General features: G+C 39.3%; 1 protein-coding gene across 10 annotated transcripts in view; it reads left to right on the top strand.

Moving 5' to 3' along the window:
- The window catches only part of LOC116463570 (MBT domain-containing protein 1), an 84981-nt gene that overhangs the window by 41923 nt on the left and 21071 nt on the right, over positions 1-21987 (top strand). For 8 of the 10 annotated variants that reach the window (XR_009212083.1, XM_032146742.2, XM_058434723.1 and 5 more), the window contains 9 exons: positions 731-870; positions 2142-2256; positions 3710-3792; positions 14439-14556; positions 17510-17644; positions 18197-18285; positions 18490-18724; positions 19343-19398; positions 19724-19828. Coding sequence is in view for 9 of the 10 variants with exons in the window: in XM_032146742.2 (XP_032002633.2) it covers positions 731-870; positions 2142-2256; positions 3710-3792; positions 14439-14556; positions 17510-17644; positions 18197-18285; positions 18490-18724; positions 19343-19398; positions 19724-19828 (1076 nt within the window). In the remaining variant the exon portion in view is untranslated. The remainder of the gene's footprint in view (positions 1-730; positions 871-2141; positions 2257-3709; positions 3793-14438; positions 14557-17509; positions 17645-18196; positions 18286-18489; positions 18725-19342; positions 19399-19723; positions 19829-21987) is intronic. The other 2 variants (XM_058434722.1, XM_058434724.1) reach the window with 1 other exon arrangement.

The following is a 21987-nucleotide window of genomic DNA, read 5'->3' as shown; positions in this document are numbered from 1 at the left end:
TTCCTGAATAGCTGAGACTACAGGTGTGTGCTGCCATGCCTGGCTCTTTTTTATTTTTATTTTTTGAAGAGACTGGATCTTGCTATCTTACGCAGGCTGGTCCCATACTCCTGGCCTTGAGCCAGTTCTCCTGCCTCTGCCTCCCAAAGTTCGGGGATTACCGGCATGAGTCACTGCACCTGGCCTCTACCTCAGACTTTGAACCCATTCCTTTTTTTTGTACCCTAAACATAACTTGAAGGAATCCTCGTACAGCTCTTAGCATTTTTCCAAGTATTACCTCTTTTTAAGTTTCAACCTTTGCAGTATTTTCAAGGCCTGTGTTATAATTTGTTATTAATCCTCAGTTGTGTGGCACTTTTCATCTTTCATGTGTAATCATTTCAAAAGCTGGAATTTGTTGTATATGAAAATGCCTGGCACGGTAAGCACTAAGGAAATGTTGGTTGAATCCAGCGTATCTGCCCTGTCTCTGTTGACCTTTGTAAAGCCTTTCAGACCTCAAGCCACTATCAGACCTTCTAGAGCCCATCACCATGGCACAATACCAGTGTTCTCTCTGACTTCTCTGTGCAGGCTTCTTTATCATTTGTATAGGAGATAGAAGAAATATTCAAGGCAAATTTTTTAATTAAAACTTTCAGATGGCAGGAGAAATTATTTAAACTGTTAGATGAAGATTGATTTTATTATATCATCATAACACCAGTGTTTTTGTTTTGTTAATTAGCTACCTGCGAGATGTGTGGGATGGTTGGCGTCCGAGATGCTTTTTACTCTAAAACAAAGCGTTTCTGTAGCGTTTCATGTTCAAGAAGTTACTCGTCAAACTCCAAGAAGGCAAGCATTTTGGCCAGACTTCAGGTAACGGTACAGAAACTTTCTTACTTATTTCCATTATTTCTATGGCTTTCGCCATTTATCTGTCATTTGACTGTGATTCACTGCACTCCACCTCTGCCCACTCAGTTATCGTTTTATACCACATCTGGAGGAAACATGTGAGCCCCAAAGTTTGTTCAACCTATAAAATTGAAAGACTGTGTTAAATGGATAAGGCATACTATCCAAATAAACTTATTTGCAGAAGTTAATTAAAATATCCTTTTTCCAATAAGTATAAACACTTTTGTATCTACAGAAATTAAAGACATTTTCCTGTTTCCCCTTGTTTCCCTTTGTGTTAACATCAAGGTAGAGTCTTTCAACATTTGGGGGGAAATAATTTAATCTCTGGTTTTATTTTCTCATCGTCCTCGCTTTGTACTTTTTAGTACAATCCATTTGATACCTTGACCAAATGTATTTGGTTAATCCAACTAACCTTTTTGACAACACTCATGGTATGGAAAGAAAATCGTCTTGCTTTAAATGTACATCAGTGCCTACAGAATGACTGGAGACTTGACCATTTGACTAAGTTCTTACTATTGTAATGTAAACCACTTTTTAAAGGCATTAACTTAACTGATTTTTGCAGTATTTTTCTTGGATGATCACAGTCTTCTTCTCATTTATTGTGATCATTACATAGCACTGAAAGGGTTATTTAAATCCTCCAAATTAAGGAAATACATCACTTAGATGTATTTCTATATTTCAGATAGACAGTACCTAAAGATCCTGAGCAGTGGTCTGTACCCAAATGGATGGCAGTTTGTCACACTGTGAATTTGGCCCATGATCATTTTGTCATTGATCTTTTGCGTTAGCACTAAAGGTATAAACCTCAGTCACTTGCTCTTTGAACGTTAAATTATCTTCTCTTACCATATAAATAGCAATGCTTGGCAACCTGCATGAGTAAATAACCACTGGTTCTATCTACTATAAGAAAGAATCAAGTATCCACCACAGCCTATATTTTAACATCTTGTGGGATATAATTTTTTATTAACATATTAATTTGCGTATTGCTGTTGTAGTCTGTGCCAGCTCTGCTACCCATATTAGCTAACTACATTGTAGCAGAACTCCAGAAAAAAGTTCTCATGTTAAAATTCTTGTATGTTTCCTCTGCTTTAATAATTTTCTAAACCCTCAATGTTTACTTAAGCAGAATGTGTAGTATGCAGTCCAGTTAAATTGTGGTGGTGAGGGGATGAAAAAGAATCCTATTTACTTAACTTTTCTTGTTTTAGGGTAAGCCTCCAACAAAGAAAGCAAAAGTTCTTCAGAAACAACCTTTAGTTGCTAAGCTAGCCGCATATGCTCAATATCAAGCTACCTTGCAAAATCAAGCAAAGACAAAAGCAGGTAATATTGGTGAATCTGACAGAGATGAAATATTTGACATTGATTCCTTTAGTTTTAATTAATGACATTGTAATTTTGAATTCTGTTTAACTAAGCTGTTTCTATGTCCTGTTAGCACATTACGGCTCTTAGCTTCCTAATAGTTATTTTGATTTCAATAAATTACTCTAGAAGAGTATAGTTGCATACATAAGTTCAAGTGCTTTTGGCAATCTGCTTAATGTTTTTATTTGGTTTATTATTTACTTTTCATGTGCTGATTCTCTGAATTGTGAAGATATTAGGCAAAGAAATAGGACATTCAGCAGGCTTCAAAGGGATTGAGGGAAGAAGAGTATAAGAGGAGATTAAGGAAAGGACCATTTCCAATAGAAAGGACCATTTCCAATAGATTTTTTTTTGGAGACAGAGTCTTGCTCTGTCACTCAGGCTAGAGTCCAGTGGCGTGATCTCAGCTCACTGTAACCTCTGCCTTCTGGGTTCAAACACTTCTCATGTCTCAGCCTCCCAAGTAGCTGAGACTACAGGCGCACACCACCACACTCGGCTTATTTTGGTATTTTTAGTAGAGATGGGGTTTCACCATGTTGGCCAGGCTGGTCTAGAACTCCAGACCTCAAATGATCCACCCACCTCAGCCTCCCAAAGTGCTGGGAATACAGGTGTGAGCCACAGCGCCCGGCCAGAAGATTTTTAATAGAAGTAAATAGAAAGTGAAGCAATAAGAGAGTGAATAGTGAGAAGGGCACTAAGTGAGTGAAGAGAAGTGAATAGAAAGTGAGGTAATTAAAAGTGACATGGGGTAGGTATCTCACTGAGGTACATGGCAAGAACTGAATGGAAATAAAAGCACAAAAGCAGCCACAACAGTGTTTGTCATTCTGTACACTTCTCTCAACTTCTCTTTGCTCCCTTTAACCGAAGAGCTTTACCTCACTTCCTCAGGAGCATGTGTCATGTATAGAACAGTTAAACTCCTGGCCAGGTGTGGTGGCTGACACCTGTAATCCCAGGGCCAAGGCAGGTGGATCACGAGGTCAGGAGTTCAAGACCAGCCTGGCCAATATGGTGAAACCCCGTCTCTACTAAAAATACAAAAATTAGCTGGGTGTGGTGGCATGCACCTGTAGTCCCAGATGCTCAGGAGTCTGAGGCAGGAGAATCACTTGAACCTGGGAAGCAGAAGTTCCAGTGAACCAAGATCGTGCCACTGCACTCCAGCCTGGGTGTCAGAGGGAGACTCAGTCTCAAAAAATAAAGAAACTCCTGTTTGTTTGCAAATATGATATAAGCCAAAGCTCATGCTATTTAGAGAAGTTATTTGATCTTTACATAAAGAAAACGTTCTTTAAATGGGATAAATTTATGTCCTTTCACACATTTTAACAATGATAACCTTCTTATAAATAAAAGATTTGAGAATTGTAATATATCTAAATTTGTTTCATTTTAGCAGTCTCCATGGAAGGTTTCAGCTGGGGTAACTACATCAATAGCAATAGCTTTATAGCAGCTCCGGTTACCTGTTTTAAACATGTAAGTACAGAATTTCTCACCTTATTTTGAAGTACTTAGTCATTGTTTAAATCCGAAGGTACAGTAACACCTAAGCATCTTATCCTTAGAAGGTGTTTGTTTTTATGTCTTGTAATTGAAATGCTTCTTTTATTATTATACTTACTAATAGTTAACAAGAACTTCTGTAAGTTTTGTAAGTACAAGTTTCCTATAAAGAAATTGCAGTTTGAAGTTATTTTCAACAGGGAGAAGTACTAGTCTTCTCTTATAAATACTAATTTTCTTTTATATTTATTTATTTTTTAAATTTTTTTGTAGAGACATGGTCTCACTATGTTTCCCAGGCTGGTGTCAAACTTCTGGCATCAAGCAGTCCTCCCACCTTTGCCTCCCAAAATGCTGGGATTACAGGTATGAGCCACCACACCCAGCCTCAGCAGATGTTCATATTAGGTTGAACTGCTGGCTTTGTCTGGGCACAGTGGCTCAACTGTATTCCTAGCAACTTGGGAGAATGAGGCAGGAGGATCACTTGAGGTCAGGAGTTCGAGACCATCCTGGGCTACATAGTGAGACTTCTTTTCTACAAAAAATGAAAGTAAATGAAATTGCTAGTATTGTGTATCAAAAATATGCATATTGACAATGTCATACGATTTGACCTAACAGAAACCATCTATTATATATGTTACTTAAACCTGCAATTTGACCTGATAATTCAGAAGAGGAAGGATCTTTTTTCTAATTTTTTTTGTCTCCAAATGTTAAGTCACAAAAACAAGGAACTGTTAGTAACATAGTATTGTGAGCTGAAATATGTGCTATATATGTATATCATGAGAAATCCTTTAAAAGGTTTTCTTTTCAGCAAGTGGATTGTTACAGAGCATTTAAAATAATTTAGAATTATGTTTAAAATTTCTCTGATGACAAGTTCTTTCCTTTTGATTATTTTATTCGTTTAGATTTAATTAATTCTGTCCAATACTTGTTTAACCTAACTACAACTTTAATTAATACTTAAAGGTCCTTTCTGCTGCTATACATGTTTAAGAAGAAAAGAGAATTTAGAAAACACATGAACTTTTGTTTGCACTTAACACTTTGTTAACTTAGGGCTCTAGGCCGGGCACGGTGGCTCACGCCTGTAATCCCAGCACTTTGGGAGGCCGAAGCAGGCGGATCACCTGAGGTCGGGAGTTCAAGACCAGCCTGGCCAACATGGTGAAACCCCGTTTCTACTAAAAATACAAAAATTAGCCAGGGGTGATGGTGGGCACCTGTAATCCCAGCTACTTGAGAGGCTGAGGCATGAGAATCACTTGAACCCAGGAGGCAGAAGTTGCAGTGAGCTGAGATTACGCCACTGCACTCCAGCCTGGGCAATAGAGCAACACTTAATCTCAAAAAAAAAAAAAAAAATTAGGGCTTTATTTTCAGATAACAGCATGTGAACAAAGCTGAGCATAGGTTCCTGTTGTAGAAATCTAAGTGAATTTTCACTGATTCATGGCCAGTAAAGGAGTTTGATCAAAGTCAAGCATGTTAATTTGCTAATTCTCATTCTTGAAAATACAATATGAAGCCCGTAATCAGTGACATCTTGCCTTAAATGGAATCTTATTTCTGTGTAAAGTAGGTGATTTATTTTGCTGTAATGTTGATAATAGTGTCACATTTGTGAGAAATACTCCGTACACAGCAATAGCAGCTTTAAAGGGAGATCTTTAAAAAAAAAATCTTCAACTCTCTTCTCTTGGGATATTGCTTTCCTGAAGCTCAGAATTAGATTAAGTTCTCAGTTACAGTAACTCTTTCATCTCAGATTCCTGGAACATTTGTCTTTTGTCTCCTTCTGAATGGCCTTTCTCTCTTTTTGTATCTGTTTTTATATTATAAACCATATCAAACTGTTTTCTGTAAGTAGTCAGCGTATTAAAAAGAATGGCATTTCAACCCCAGAAGCATAATATTTTATTTTCTGTCCAAATCTTTGAATTGTTATACCATATTAAAGTTATTTATGAGGATATCTCTGTGGTAATAATGAAGTTGATTGACTTTGTTCAATTCTGCCTTTTTTGAGATTGAAATTTTCTATCAGGGAATCAAGCAGCTAACCTTACCACATGATTAATGATAAGAATGTGGAGCCTCTGCTTTCTCACTCAGAAGTGAGGCATCTGTTTCTCAATTATGTGGACCCAGTGCCTTCCTGTTCCATTTACCTCTCTGTACTGCCTTCTCCTTATCAAACAGGAAAAATCTGTCTTAGTAATTCCTTGGTATGTTTTTGTACAAAGAGCTTGCTCTCTTGCCTTAACTGGCGTATTCATTTGAAGCCATTTTGTTAAGGGGGCCACACTTCATGCTGCACTTGATTTTGTCCTTTAGAGTTGACTCTTCCTGGTTGTCCCCTCCAAAACAGTTTTCTGGGTCTCTAAGGAGAGTTACTAGATTTGTCTTTAGAAAACCTATAGTCAGGAGCTACTAGGAGTACAAGATCCTGCCTTGTATCATCAAAGTCTTCTAAGACTTGACACTTGCTCTGAAACCGGTTCATTAGTCAGGAAGGCCTCTTTGTTCCAGACTCTACACCTGCCTTCTCTTCTACTTGAGTACAAGTCGGGAGCCTTTCCTGCTCGTAGGGGATTCTTCTTCAAACATAATTTGTGAAAGAACACCCAGCGTGTAACATGTAACACGGAAGCAGAGCTGTTGTGATTGAATCAGGAATTGGGATGGGGACGCTGTCAGAGCCCTGGCTTCTTTAACTTAACCCAACCTCTTCTAGAATAAGGATCCCAGATAAATACTTTCTGTTTTCCAGCACATAGATATTATTGTGATTAGTTCTAAAATCATCGAATTTCAAGAATGTAATTCTTCTTTCCATGGTCTGTCTGTAAGCTTCTGAGAATGAACTTTCTACAGAGTACATCATAGGACTATATCCTTTTTGATAATTCCTGTAACTATTCATAGTGGCTTATCCCTGGTCACTCAATTACAACAGTATTGGACAATTTTTTTTTTTATAATCAGCAATGGAAATCAAGCCCCCGTTGACATTTAATATATCTACTTAGGCTGGGCACAATGGCTTACACCTGTAATCCCAACACTTTGGGAGGCCAAGGTAGTAAGATGGCTTGAGGCCAGGAGTTTGAGGCCAGCCTGGTCAACATAGCAAGACCCTGTCTCTACAAAAGTGTGTGTGTATGTGTATGTGTGTGTATATATATATATATATATATATGATGTGCATATATATACATATGTGTGTATGTATATATATGTGTTTATACATATATATATGTACATACACACACACGTATACTACTTAAAAATCTGTATATTATGATTGGCTGATATGTCTTTTATTGTATCTAGGGGTTAGTTTTTCAGACCTTTTATTTAAGCATCATAATTGCCCTTTTTTTTTTTTTTCTTTTCTTTACTTGCCATACATTGGCAAGAATTCCCCTTTTCTCTAACAAAAATCTTAGACCTCAGAACACAGGATAAGAGGAAACTGCATTGATTGTTCTGGCAGAGATGGGGTGTTGCTGCCAGAGCCTTGGCTCCTGACATTTGAACACCCCATCATTGGCAGTTCCTGAGGCTGGAAACCACTAAAATTAGGTAATATCACTTTTAATTAATCCTAAATCATATGGTCACAAAGCTAGAAGGCATCTTTAAAATCATCTGGTTCAGCTAGTCCATCTCTTATAAATGAAGAATACTTGCTACTTTGTTGAGTAGCTGGACTATAATTTTCAGCTTTGGGCTTTAACCCATTTTTCATAATGCAAGTCTTTTTTTTTTTTTTTATGTGCTTTTTAATTAAGCCCCTAAGAGCAGTATCCATATCTATCCTAATGGTGGAAAAATCTCCAAAATAGTAATACAGTATTATATGCCAGTTAGGTGCAATGTATAGATCAAAGAAATTCACAGATTATTTTCTATTAGTAATTTAACTTTAACCCAGCAGAGCCTTCAGTTGATGTCTGTGTATTCAGAACATTCGGCTTTAAAACACTCTAGCCAAGAGCAGTGGCTCACGCCTGTAATCCCAGCATTTTGGGAGGCCAAGGCAGGAGGATCAGTTGAGCCCAGGAGTTTGAGACCAGCATGGGCAACATAGTGAGACCTCATTTCTACAAAAAAATTAGCTGGTCATGGTGGCACATGCCTGTAGTCCCAGCTACTCAGGAGGCTGAAGGAGAAGGATTGCTTGAGCCCAGGAGGTCAGGGCTGCAGTTAGCCCTGATCGTACCACTGCACTCCAGCCTAGGTGACAGAATGAGACACTGTCTCAAAAAATAAATAAAAATAAACACTCTTCAGGCCAGGCACGGTGGCTCACGCCTGTAATCCCAGCACTTTGGGAGGCCGAGGCAGGCGGATGACGAGGTCAGCAGTTCAAGACCAGCCTGACCAACATGGTGAAACCCCGTCTCTACTAAAAATAGAAAAAAAATTAGCTAGACTTGGGAGGCTGAGGCAGGAGAATTGCCTGAAACCGGAAGGTGGAGGTTGCAGTGAGCCGAGATTGCGCCACTGCACTTGAGCCTGGGCAATAAGAGCAAAATTCCGTCTCAAAAATAAATAAATTAAGCGCTCTTCATTATTTTTTAATTACTTAAAGACTTTAAATTGAAGCACTTCTATTTCCCATTATTTGCCATGTGAAATCAAGTAAAACTTTTTTTTCCTAAGTATTGTAGCACAGGCTAAAATGTATAAATGTACATAAAGTCGTCTTCTTTCAGTTATATATTTACAGACTTCAGATTTCTTCTGTTTGGTACCTAAACTAATAATCTCATATCTTATTGATGCTGTCTTTACTAAGATCAGAAATGTTGAAATCATCCCATTTTCTCCCTCAAATACAGTTGTAGTTTGTACCAAAAAAAAAAAAAAGTCTTTTGTACACATATATGCAGAAACTTTTCAGCTGAGTTTATCATACTTTTTCTTTTCTTTTCTTTTCTTTTTTTTTTTTGAGACAGAGTCTTACTCTTTCAGTCAGACTGGAGTGCAGTGGTGTGATCTCGACTCACTGCAACCTGTTTCCCAGGTTCAGTCGATTCTCCTGCCTCAGCCTCCTGAGTAGCTGGGATTACAGGCCTACGCAACCACACTCGGCTAATTTTTGTATTTTTAGTAGAGACAAGGTTTCACCATGTTGGTCAGGCTGGTCTCGAACTCCTGACCTTGTGATCTGTCCACCTTGGCCTCCGGAAGTGCTGGATTACAGGTGTGAGCCACAGCGCCCGGCGACATACTTCTTCATTCTGCCTCCACAGATACCCTCTTGTTACTTACATGACATACTCTAATCCTCTTTCTTTTGCCTGACCTACATGTATGTCAGCTTTTTTGAAGGGGTAAAGTTACCATGTTTTTTTGCAGTGCATATCACATATACTTTTAGGTTTTAAGGAAAGAAAAATAAAAGCCCTTTTGTGTATGTACAGTAGCAATAGTTTATAGTAAAACTCATTATCTGTTTCTCAGTTATGTGCTTATTAGTAAAATATTTTTCAAGTAGAGTCATTTTTTTTCCCTAGTCGCGACCCCACACACAGGACTCTATTAAAGGTTAGAAATAAATCATATTACTTCGTCTCCATTTTAACTAAAGTTAAAATCTTCAATGTAACATTCCAGATTGCAGGATTTTCCTTCCAATGGAAATAAAACTTAAATTAGTTTCTGTCACTTGTTAGTGCTCCATCTCAGTTAGCTAGTCTGAGTGTTGCCATGAAATAAATTCTCTGCAGGAAAGCAGTGGACTCTAACATAATAAACATCACCTGTCTTGTCTTTTTTTTTTTTTTTTTTTTTAAGAAAAACAGTCTCACTCCTGTCGCCCAGGCTAGAGTCCAGTAGCACGATTACAGCTCACTGCAGCCTTGACTTCTTGGGCTCAGGTGACTCTCCCACCTCAGCCTCACAAGTAGGTGGGGCTACAGGCACCATACCACCATGCCCAGATAATTTTTTGTATTAATTTTTTTCTATTTTTAGTAAAGACGGGGTTTCGCCATGTTGCCCAGGCTGTTGCAAACTGCTGGGTACAAGCAATCCTCCCACCTTGGCCTCCCAGAGTACTGGGATTACAGGCATGAGCCATCATGCCTGGCCCTGTCTTTCCGTTGTTTTAAAGAAAGCCTAACTTAAAATTTTTTTTTCTTTTTTTTTTTTTTCTGAGATGTAATCTTGCTCTGTCACCCAGGCTGGAGTGTAATGGTGCCATCTTGGCTCACTGCAAACTTCACCTCCTGGGTTCAAGCAGTTCTCATGCCTCAGCCTCCTGACTAGCTGGGACTACAGGTGCGTGCCACCACACCCGGCTAATTTTTGTATTTTGGGTAGAGACAGGGTTTCGCCTTGTTGGTCAGGCTGGTCTTGAACTCCTGGCATCAAGTGATCTGCCCACCTTGGCCTCCCAAAGTGCTTGGCGTGAACCACCACACCATGCCAATTCTTTTTTTTTTTTTGAGATGGAGTCTTGCTGTGTCGCCCAGCCGGACTGCAGTGGCGCAATCTCGGCTCGCTGCAAGCTCCGCCTCCCAGGTTCACACCATTCTCCTGCCTCAGCCTCCCAAGTGGCTGGGACTATAGGTGCCCGCCACCACGCCCGGCTAATTTTTTGTATTTTTAGTAGAGACGGGGTTTCACCATGTTAGCCAGGATGGTCTCGATCTCCTGACCTCGTGATCCACCCGCCTCGGCCTCCTGAAGTGCTGGGATTACAGGCGTGAGGCACCGCGCCCGGCCCACCGTGCCAATTCTTTAGTGATATTGGTTTAATATGGTTTTTTTAAAAAAATTATGGACAGTTTTATGCATTTTGTTGTTGTTGTTTTGAGACAGAGTCTTGCTCTGTCACCAGGCCTGAGTGCAGTAGCACAATCTTGGCTCACTGCAGCCTCTGCCTCCTGGGTTCAAGTGATTCTCCTGCCTCAGCCTCCCAAGTAGCTAGAACTACAGGCATGTGCCCCTACACCCAGCTAATTTTTGTATTTTTAATAGCGACAGGATTTCTCCATGTTGGCCAGGCTGCTCTTGAACTCCTGACCTCAGGTGATCCACCTGCCTCGGCCTCCCAAAGTGCTGGCATTGCAGGCATGAGCCACCACACCCGGCCGCGTTTCAGATTAGTAACTAGTGCTTCCTGTCTTTTTACATATGCATAGCATTATCTCAGCCTTAATCTTACTTCCACCCTAGACATCCCATTTTCCTTTCTGTCCTCTCCTTGAACTCCCCATCTGCCTGCTACCACCACCCCAAAAGATAGATTCTGGTATCAAATCAAAAGGTGAGTGGAGGACAGGCACAGTGGCTCATGCCTGTAATCCCAGCACTTTGGGAGGCTGAGGCGGGCAGATCATCTGAGGTCACAAGTTAAAGAACAGCCTGGCCAACATGGCAAAACTAAAAATACAAAAATTAGCCAGGCTTGGTGGCACGCACCTGTAATCCCAGCTACTCGGGAGGCTGAGGCAAGAGAATGGCTTGAACCCAGGGGGCGGAGGTTGCAGTGAGCCGAGATCACGCCACTTCACACCAGCCTGGGCGACAGAGTGAGAATCTGTCTCAAAAAAAAAAAAAAAAAAAAAAAAAAAGGTGAGTGGACTTTATGGAGAAGGCGGGAACAGTTTTTTTTTTTCTTTTTCTACTTTCTACCAGAAAATTCTGTAAGTAGTTAGGAACTCTCATTTCTTTCTACTTAATTTTCTGTAATGTTTTCTCCCCTTCCAAATAATATCTCATCATCCTCTGCTAGATGTACTTTGCCTGTTAGTCTGAAGACATTTTGATTGATGATGGCTTTTTGTACATTTGCCATCTCATTGGGATAAAGTATTCCTTCTTGGTTACCTATATGCGACCTCAGGTCTTGTCTCTGCCCACTTATAGATTAATATTAAAGATTGTATGGTTATCCTTGGTTGGCAGCTCTGCAGAGGGAAATCTCTATCTCTGCCATAAAGTATCGTGTGTGCAGTGCATCAACCCCCTGAGAGTCTGAACACTAGCCAGCTGAGCTGTTGGACCATCTGGGAATGATCTTGAAGTATAGCGAATAAGACTTCCCACCCAGTTATTTTCTTACAGTCATGTGGAGGTTGTCATACATTTGTGTTGGGGACCCCTCAGCATTTGGATTTGGCCATGTCCTGCAGGACCTGATGACAGCTTACCTTGCAGGGAAGGAGAATCGCTCCCAGATAGCCCTCACGAGTGGCCCTGGAGCAGGAAGTGGTGGAGCAGATCTTCCTTGTTTGGGAGGAGCCTGAGGTGGACCTCGCGTCCTGAGTCTGGAAGGTAAATTTGTTGTTACCTGTAAATTATGGTTCTGCTAGTTCATGCTATGCCAATCCAGACTTTCAGAGGTATCCCTCCTGCCAGCAAGAGAAGACAGATGACTTGGACGAAGATGGCTGTCAAGCCCTGGGTCATTTAGTCTTCCACACTTAAGAATATTCATTTTAAACAAAAGGGCAGACATATCTATGAAATTACCATATTATTTCAACACATTGAGCACATACTATGCTATGACCGTGGTGCTCTTTCTTGTTGATGTTTTTGTTTCTTCATTTTTTTTCTTAGAATGAACCATATGGATTGGTTTAAGAGGGCCTAGCAGAACCACAACCTTACAGGCAAGAACAAATGTCACTTTCTGCTACTTTCTCCTATACCAATCCAGACTGTAGGGACCAAAACACAGTATCCTCCACCAAAGTGAACATTATTTTTTAAGCAAGCATATTGACATTTTGTTTTCTTTAATAAAATAGTATTAAAAGTTTTCTTCCAACAAATGTTAAGGCTTTAAAAAAATAAAAGTCTGTGACACATTTAGCTCAGAAGGGAGTACTGTATGCCAAACTTACTTACCAGTGTGCCAACCTGACCCCCAGCTCATTAGCATAAGCATGCCTCTTTCTTCTCAGTGAAAAATAAACCCAATTCACAGATTTGTTAACAAGACAAAGAGGGATGGATGCTGCACTGCATTCAGTTAACTGCATCCGTCTGCTCGAATTGGTACATCCTCACAGAAATGAATCCATGATCTTTGTGTAATACGTGTTAGCTTATTCTGTGTTACCTGTCTTCCTTCTAGTTTCTCCTTTTTTGATCATATCTGCTGGCAATAGGGATGGCCCTACAGTCTAGAGTGATATAGGGGAAAGATAGCAGAACCTGAAGAGTCCAGTCTTTCAGTTTAAAGAAGAGATAGTCACAGTGAATGCATTATTTTTTGCACAAGTCGGGGAGGTAGTTATATGTACCCTTCCAGAACCGCGAATAGTTGAGCTAGTCCATTTCTCCAAGTTACTGAGGTAAACTCATTGCTTACTACTTAAGCCAGTAGCCATTAATTGATTCTGTCTTTGGTTTCTAGACTTATCCAACTTCGGTATTTGACATTCTCTTCCTCTCCTTCAGAAATTCCAGAAACTACTGAGAGGGTCGGGGTTGAATATTGTTTTAGGCTAATCCTCCTGTTGGGTGAGCTTCCACCAAAGTAGGAGGGGCCTTGCATGAGGACATTTGCCTAATGTTCAAATTGGCTAGTTCATGTAACTCCTAGATATCTTTGCTCATCTTTGAGTTTTGAGGCTATTTTGGTTTTTCCTGATTTGTTCATACTATCAAGTCTTTTATAACCTCACATAATCCTTTTCTTTATGATCAAGGTTCTAAATTTAATGAGGAACGGATTGTCCAGAGCAACACAAACTGTTTAGTATTATCAGCATTTATATTCTTAAGTTTGCTTATTTGATTTAATTTACCATTGCATAAGTTCCAAGTAATTGTGAATTGCCTTGAGTTTTAAAGATTAAAATATAATGGAAACAGTACTTTGGGAACATCTGTTAGATTTCGGAAAATCCCTTCATGATGCTCATTTAATTGATTTTCCGAGTCCCCATCTTAACCATTTGCTGTGAGAGGCTAGTGATTACCAGTTCTAACATTGGAAGTTTTCTCTTCATAGTAATTTCTACATGAGAAATTTTGAAATAATAATTTAAATAGTTTACCATGGTACTCATCTCCAAAACTCTTCAACTCCACCTTCTTAATAACTTTATCCAGTGCTTTCCCCTCATGTCCATCTTTGTGGACTAGATTTATATTCTATGAATTTAATTTAAATTGAAAATTTTCATTTCTCTTATTCATGTTGTTGGAAACCACATTACTGATTGGAATTGTTTTTCTTTCTGCTCTTTGTCCAGATCTTTTAAAATTAGAAATTAGGGTAAAGTGTATTCATTCAGTACATATTAAAATTAATAAATTTCTTAAATCAGTTTAATCGTATTAAATCTGCTATTGAGTTTGTAATTCCACTCATAGAAAAATCACTGCTTAAATCTTAGGACAGTATCAAATTTTGAAGTCAACATGAATCTAGTCTAATATATGTGAATTCTCTCTTTATCTTGTTTGTCCCTGAAACTGGCTTTTTCCATATAGAATTCTATGAAGCAAATGGAATTAAAATGACATTTTTAGTTTAATATTCCTATTATTGATGGTAATGCTTAATTTTCATTGATATGTTTTAGGCTTTATGTTAATAAGACAATAATTTAATGATTTTTATATGACAGGCACCTATGGGGACCTGCTGGGGTGATATCTCAGAAAATGTGAGAGTAGAAGTTCCCAATACAGACTGCAGCCTACCTACCAAAGTCTTCTGGATTGCTGGAATAGTAAAATTAGCAGGTGAAAAGCATGAATAACAATTTAGTAGAAAATGCAGAGATCCTTGTAACCTTTCGTAAAAAAGCATGTTTATAAATTTTGCAAGTATTGCCAAATAAAAAATATGTTATGATATGGGGCAGGGGTTGGCAAATTGTTTTCTGTGAAAAGCCAAACAAATATTTTCAACTTTGCAGTTCATATGATCTCTGTCACAGCTATCCGTCTCTATCATTATAGCATGAAAGCACCCTTAGCAATACATAAACAAATGGACATGATTGTGTTCCAGTAGACCTTTATTTACAGGAAAATTGAATTTCATGTAATTGTTACGTATCATGAAATACCCTTTTTTTCTTTTCAACCATTAAAAATGTAAAAGTAATTCTTAGATCACAGCCATAAAAATAATCCAGCAATAGACCAGATATATAGGCCATAATATATATGTTACTTTGAAAAGTAACAAAAGTTGAGGTACTAAAAAAAGTGGTAAGAGCTGGCCACAGTGACTCATGCCTGTAATCCCAGCTTTTAGGGAGGCAGAGGTGGGAGGATAGCTTGAGCCTAGGAGTTCAAGACCCACCTGGGCAAAATAGCGAGCCCCATTCTCCATTTAAAAAAGATAAAAATAAAGTGGTAAGAACCTTAATACGAAATCTATGCAAGTGTTGATAATTTCGTATCTCTTGGATTCTTCCTTTCTCTTTATTCCCACTGCCTCCACCATACCAAGCCCTTTACTGCTCATGAAATAAACATGTTAGGAATCTACTATGGTAGACAATGTGGACAAAGGATGATGTCCAGAAGTATAAGACTTGTATTTTTTCCAGCATGTTCACATCAGCCAGATGTTGACTACTACCAGGCATTAATATGACAAGGTACTCAGTGAGTAGTGTAGTAGGGCAGTGTGGAGGAGAGGCAGGCAGCCACTCGTAAGAAAAGTTGTCTTCAGTTACTACTGTGACAGATTTTTAACTCCTCCTACTCTCTCTAGTTTTATTTCCAGCATTCTCCTCAAAACACACTGTAGACTGCTCTGTTGTGTACTGCTAATTGTCTTAATTTACCTAAAAATTATTTTAATTTTATTTTTCTGTTCGAGCATCTTTTATGGCATCTTTGTACTTAAAGGATCAAGATGGCCAGCATTTATGGCTATTGAGGAGTTGCACCATATACCACATGCCAGATGTATTGTAGTTCTCCAGCATAAATGATCTATTGTGATGAGGCCAGTCTCCCTCTCCCCTCCATACAGCATGTTTTGGTCACCTCTGTGCCTTGGGTTACTCTTGCAAGAGTGTCCCATCTCTGTACTGAGCTGTACTACTACCCAGGTCAACTCCCCATCTTTTTCTTGAAACATTTTCCCGGCTGTATAAGCATTCACTAAATGCTTGTATTATTCTGTACACTGTAGTTTAAAACAACAGCGTATTATTTTTGCCCTGAGTGTTTAAGTTAGTTACATTTAAATAGCTCTTAAGATCAGTGCATTTACTATCCAAAAATTACTTCTGCCTTCTATCTCCGATTTTGCATTTCTCTTTTATCTAACTGCATCATGTATCTTCTTTTAAGCCACTTTAATGCCATTGTAGAAGTGAGCCTAATGTTAACCAGAAGCTAGAGTTCAGCAGTAATTAGCAAACTCATAAATTGTTCTGAGATATTACTGAATTTTAAAACTGAACATTTAAGGCTATAAATTTTCACAGACATGAAAATGCTGACTGAACTTGTCTCCTAACCTGAAATACACATATATTGGCCTTTTTCTGTTTCATTAAAGGCCTTAAATTAAATCGTAATCTTTTATCAACATAAAGCTTATAAAATTATAAATAGGATATTTTACCTATTTTTTGTACTTTCCAAGAATAAGCCTTCCTATTTGCCTAGGACATACAATTTTTAACTCATTTTACATAATTTTCTTTGTGTTTATTAAACTTTTTACCTGGCATATTCAAATCTTATTTCTAAATACATACGACAGAAAAATTTAGATTCTTAAAGTAGCCACATTCAAATTACCCAGGAGTAATTGGCCACCTAAGCAGCTGGATAAAGCAGTTTCTTTGAAATATATTTCAAGGCCAGGCGCAGTGGCTCATGCCTGTAATCCCAGCACTTTGGGAGGCCAAGGCAGGCAGATCACCTGGGGTTGAGAGTTCGAGACTAGCCTGGCCAACATGGTGAAACCCCATCTCTACAAAATACAAAAATTAGCTGGGCATGGTGGCACACGCCTGTAATCCCAGCTACTCAGGAGGCTGAGGCAGGTGAATCACTTGAACCCAGGAGGCAAAGGTTGCAGTGAGCCAAGATCACACCACTGCACTCCAGCCTGGGCGATAGAGCAAGACCCTGTCTTCATAAAATCTATATATATAATTATATATCATATAAATAAATATATAATATATATTGTTATATGTTTATATGCTTATACATAAATATATATATGTAAAATTACATATATATGCCTGTAATCCCAGCTACTCAGGAGGCTGAGGCAGGTGAATCGCTTGAACCCAGGAGGCCAAGGTTGTAGTACGGCAAGGTAGCGCCACTGCACTCCAGTCTAGGCAACAGAGCAAGACTCCATCTGAAAAAAGAAAAGAAAAAGAAATTATGGGTACAACTGAAATACACGTAAGGATGCCATGCTCTGAAAACAGCTGAACTGTTTGCACTGAACAAATGGTTCTCAAAGTTTGGTCCATAGACCAGCAGCAGCGGCATCACCTGGGCACTTGTGAAAAAGGCATGTTCTCAGTTCCACCCAAGATCTATGAGATCAGAATCTCTGGAGTGGGACCCAGCCATCTGCCTGTTAACAAACCTTGCAGGTGATTGTACTGCAGATAGACACTAGTTTGACAACTGCTATCAGATGCTGTATTGTTTTATTTAATTTTATTTTCTTACTATGTAGTGATTTATTTCTGGGTTTCAGGTTACAATGCCCTTTTAAGATATGAAGGATTTGAAAATGACTCTGGTCTGGACTTCTGGTGCAATATATGTGGTTCTGATATCCATCCAGTTGGTTGGTGTGCAGCCAGCGGAAAACCTCTTGTTCCTCCTAGAAGTAAGTAGTTTATTTACCCTTACCGTAATTTTTTATATGTGTACTTTAATGCTATTTTACACATAGTAATGTTAGAGTAATATGGAAATTAAAGGCCGGGCACGGTCGCTCACACCTGTAATCCCAGCACTTTGGGAGGCCAAGGCAGTTGGATCACTTGAGGTCAGGAGTTTGAGACCAGCCTGACCAACATGGCGAAACCCCATCTCGACTTCCTAGCTGGGCATGGTGGTGTGTGCCTGTACTCAGGAGGCTGAGGCAGAAGAATCGCTTGAACCGGGGAGATAGAGGTTGCAGTGAGCCAAGATCACGCCACTGCACTCCAGCCTGGGCGACAGAGCGAGACTCCATCTCAAAAAAAAAAAAGAAAATAGTTTTTTTGGTGTCAAGCAGCTTTTTGCTGGCAAGGCGTATACTCGCTTTCTCTATATTTGTTAGTTTTCAGAATGTTAATAGCCTGGCTTTGCAAGGAAATTTGTTACTTTTTTAACAAATAATTTATGAAGCAGTTCTTTTTTGCCAAAGTATAACTGGTTATTTCTTCTATTTTAGCTATTCAGCATAAATATACAAACTGGAAAGCTTTTCTAGTGAAACGACTTACTGGTGCCAAAACACTGCCTCCTGATTTCTCACAAAAGGTAAAAACAGGATCCTATAAAGACTGAAGAGCTCTAGAAAACAAGGGTAACAGAGAACATTTTTAAGGAATTGGTTTAATTTTGTGAACCAGATGATCTGTGTTACATTTCAAGTGCGTTCAGTATTTTTTACAGTATAATACGAAAATTTCTTGTAGACCTTTGTCATGAATTTCGAGCAGTTTTTTTTTGTATGCTTTTAAGGTTTCAGAGAGTATGCAGTATCCTTTCAAACCTTGCATGAGAGTAGAAGTGGTTGACAAGAGGCATTTGTGTCGAACACGAGTAGCAGTGGTGGAAAGTGTAATTGGAGGAAGATTAAGACTAGTGTATGAAGAAAGCGAAGATAGAACAGATGACTTCTGGTGCCATATGCACAGCCCATTAATACATCATATTGGTTGGTCTCGAAGCATAGGTCATCGATTCAAAAGATCTGGTAAGCACCTATCACAAGAACTCCTGTCAAAAGCATCATTGAGGCTGATTATACTAGTTGGTTATTTTTCTCTGCAGAATTGCATAGATGAAAAATAGCATTCTAGTTGTTTGGGCTGCTTCTTCTACCTTAATTAGTGAAGGTTCATACCATATTAGTGTCCTAATAAATTTTTTTATATTCCTTCCACTTGTTCTCCAAAAGAAGGAACTTTTGGTCACAACTACAATTGTTTCTTTCTTTTATTATTCAGCCCATTTGAAAGATCTAAAGATACCTTTCCCTTTCCATTCAATTTTAATCAAAATAGCAAGATTAAATGTGGTTAGACTTAATACTAAGCACATGAAAACATGCTTCTAAAGTTATAATTTTCTAACTAGGGAATTACATTAAAATTATGAGCATTAAAGTTGGCTGAATATATTTAAAAGCATATATGCACATGTACCCTGAAGAGAGAATAGACTATTAAGGAATATTCACCCCAAATGTAGAAGGCATGTCTTTGCCGTGTTTTATAGTATGACATACTTTGTGAGTTTGAAGCCTTCAAAGAACGTGGTTTTTGGTCTTCTCACAAATGCTGACAGATTAGTGTGTAACTTTTCCTTGTAGATATTACAAAGAAACAGGATGGACATTTTGATACACCACCACATTTATTTGCTAAGGTAAGAAGTTTTTATAAGAACCCTCATTTGTAAATTAGGTTTGAAAGAGGGTTGTGGGTTTTTTCCTAAAATTACGGAAATCACAATTACATATGTTCACTTAAAAGAATTAAGACCTTGTAAATTCATAGGTGTCACAACTCTTTATTATAATTATTCTTAAATTCTATTTGTCTGAATTCTCTCTAAACCTTAATGGAAGTTTGAGTTATAATATTAGGTAGGTAGGAGAAGGCACCTGGTGAATCTTTTCACATTGGTAATATTTTGATTATTAAAATAACAACATTTGTAACAGTAGATGTGCTTTCATATAATTCTTTAGGTAAAAGAAGTAGACCAGAGTGGGGAATGGTTCAAGGAAGGAATGAAATTGGAAGCTATAGACCCATTAAATCTTTCTACAATATGTGTCGCAACCATTAGAAAGGTAAGATAATAGGTTTTAAAATACAGAAATGCAATTATAGGCTTTGGGTGTAAGCTAATAGAAGGAGTCCCCAAGCATATTCGTTTTGACATAAAATGTGTATGTCTGTGTATCTTCACTGGGGAGAAGGTTGCTAGGAATTTCAAAATAAATTTGAATTCTCTGATCTTTCTTACATAGTTTATTGTCAAGATTGTCATTTTGAGTCTGCTACGTTTATTTATGGAAGTATATCCTAATTTAGAGGAAAAATATTTATTTAAGTTACTTCTAGTCAAGGCTAGTCCAATTCAGAATTGTAGCAAGGCCAAGTTTATCTTCAATTTCCTGTGTTTCCTGTTTAGGCCTTTTTCTTCCTTTTTGGTAGTAGTTTTTGCTGCTTTTCTCTTTTCCCCCTCATCTGAAACTGCTCTTACAAAAAGACCTAGAAGAGAAATTCTTGGATTTTTTTTTTGTTTGTTCATTTTTTTTGAGACACAGCCTCTCTCTGTCGCCTAGGCTGGAGTGCAGTAGTGTGATCACAGGCTCAAGTGACCCTCCCACTTCAGCCTTCAGAGTGGCTGGGATCACAGGTGTGTGCTATCATGCCTGGCTAATTTTCTTATTTTTATTTTTGTAGGTACAGGGTCTCCCTAGGTTGCCCAGGCTGGTCTCAGATTCCTGGGCTCAGGCAATCCTCCTAAAGTGCTAGGATTATAGGCGTGAGCCACGGCACCCAGCATTTTTTTTTGTTGTTTTTTTAAGACATGGTCTCACTCTGTCACCCAGGCTGGAGTGCAGTGGCATGATCTCAGCTCACTGCAACCTCTGCCTCCCAGGCTCAAGTGATCCTCCTGCCTCGGCTGGGATTACAGGTGCATGCCACCACGCCTGGCTAATTTTTGTATATTTTGTAGAGATGGGATTTCACCATGTTGCCTGGGCTGGTCTCGAATTCCTGGACTCAAGTAACCCACCTGCCTTGGCCTCCCACAGTGCTGGGATTACAGGCATGAGCCACATGCCTGGCTTCTTTTTTTTTTTTTTTGAGATGGTATCTCGCCCTGTCACCCAGGCTGTAGTGCAGTGGCGTGATCATAGCTCACCACAGCCGTGAGCTCAAGCAGTTCTCCCACTTCAGCTTCCTGAGCAGCTGGTACTACAGGCACAAGCCACCACACCCAGCCAGTTTTTTTGTTGTTGTTTTCTTCGCAATGAGGTCTCACTGTATTGCCTAGGATAGTCCCGAACTCCTGAGCTCAAGCAATTCTCCTGCCTCAGCCTCCTGAGTAGCTGGGATTACAGGCAGGAGCCACCTGCCTGGATAACACTGGCATTTTTTTAAGGTCCCAGGTAAATATCATGTATAGCCATGGTCAAGAACCACCTAAGGAAAGTCTGCTTACATAAAGGTATAACTTAAATCGTGATTTGCATTTCAACAGTTTGAAACCTTCAGCTAAAAGAAACACAATTATGATGGCCCGGGCATGGTAGCTCACGTGTGTAATCCCAGCACTTTGGGGGGCCAAGGCAAGCGGATCACGAGGTCAGGATATCAAGACCATCCTGGCTAACACGGTGAAACCCCGTCTCTACTAAAAATCCAAAAAATTAGCTGGGCGTGGTGGCACGCACCTGTAGTCCCAGCTACTCAGTAGACTGAGGCAGGAGAATCACTTGAACCCGGGAGGTGGAGGTTGCAGTGAGCCAAGATGGCACCATTGCACTCCAGCCTGGGCAACAGAGTGATACTCTCAAAAAAAAAAAAAAAAAAAAAAAAAACAGAAAAAAAGAAAAAGTAAAACAATTATGACGGCTGCCATGTCACATGGTCAAACAGCTGGACAAGACTGGCTCCAAACCCTTTTCTTCCTCTTTTCCTGACTAGTAATCAGAATGACCCAATAAGATTTAAAACAGGCCAAGGCCAGCGAATCACAAGGTCAGGAGTTCGAGACCAGCCTGGTCAATATGGTGAGACCCCATCTCTACTAAAAATACAAAAATTAGCCAGGTGTGGTGGCGGGCGCCTGTAGTCCCAGCTACTCGGGAGGCTGAGGCAGAAGAATCGCTTGAACCTGGGAAGGGGAGGTTGCAGTGAGCTGAGATCGCACCACTGCACTCCATCCTGGGCGACAAAGCAAGACTTTGTCTCAAAAAAAAAAAAAAAAAAAAAA

The sequence above is a fragment of the Hylobates moloch genome, unplaced genomic scaffold (genome assembly GCF_009828535.3).
Source record: "Hylobates moloch isolate HMO894 unplaced genomic scaffold, HMol_V3 SCAFFOLD_42, whole genome shotgun sequence".
NCBI classification, from domain to species: Eukaryota; Metazoa; Chordata; class Mammalia; order Primates; family Hylobatidae; genus Hylobates; species Hylobates moloch.
This window is presented reverse-complemented; position numbering and strand designations above follow the sequence as displayed.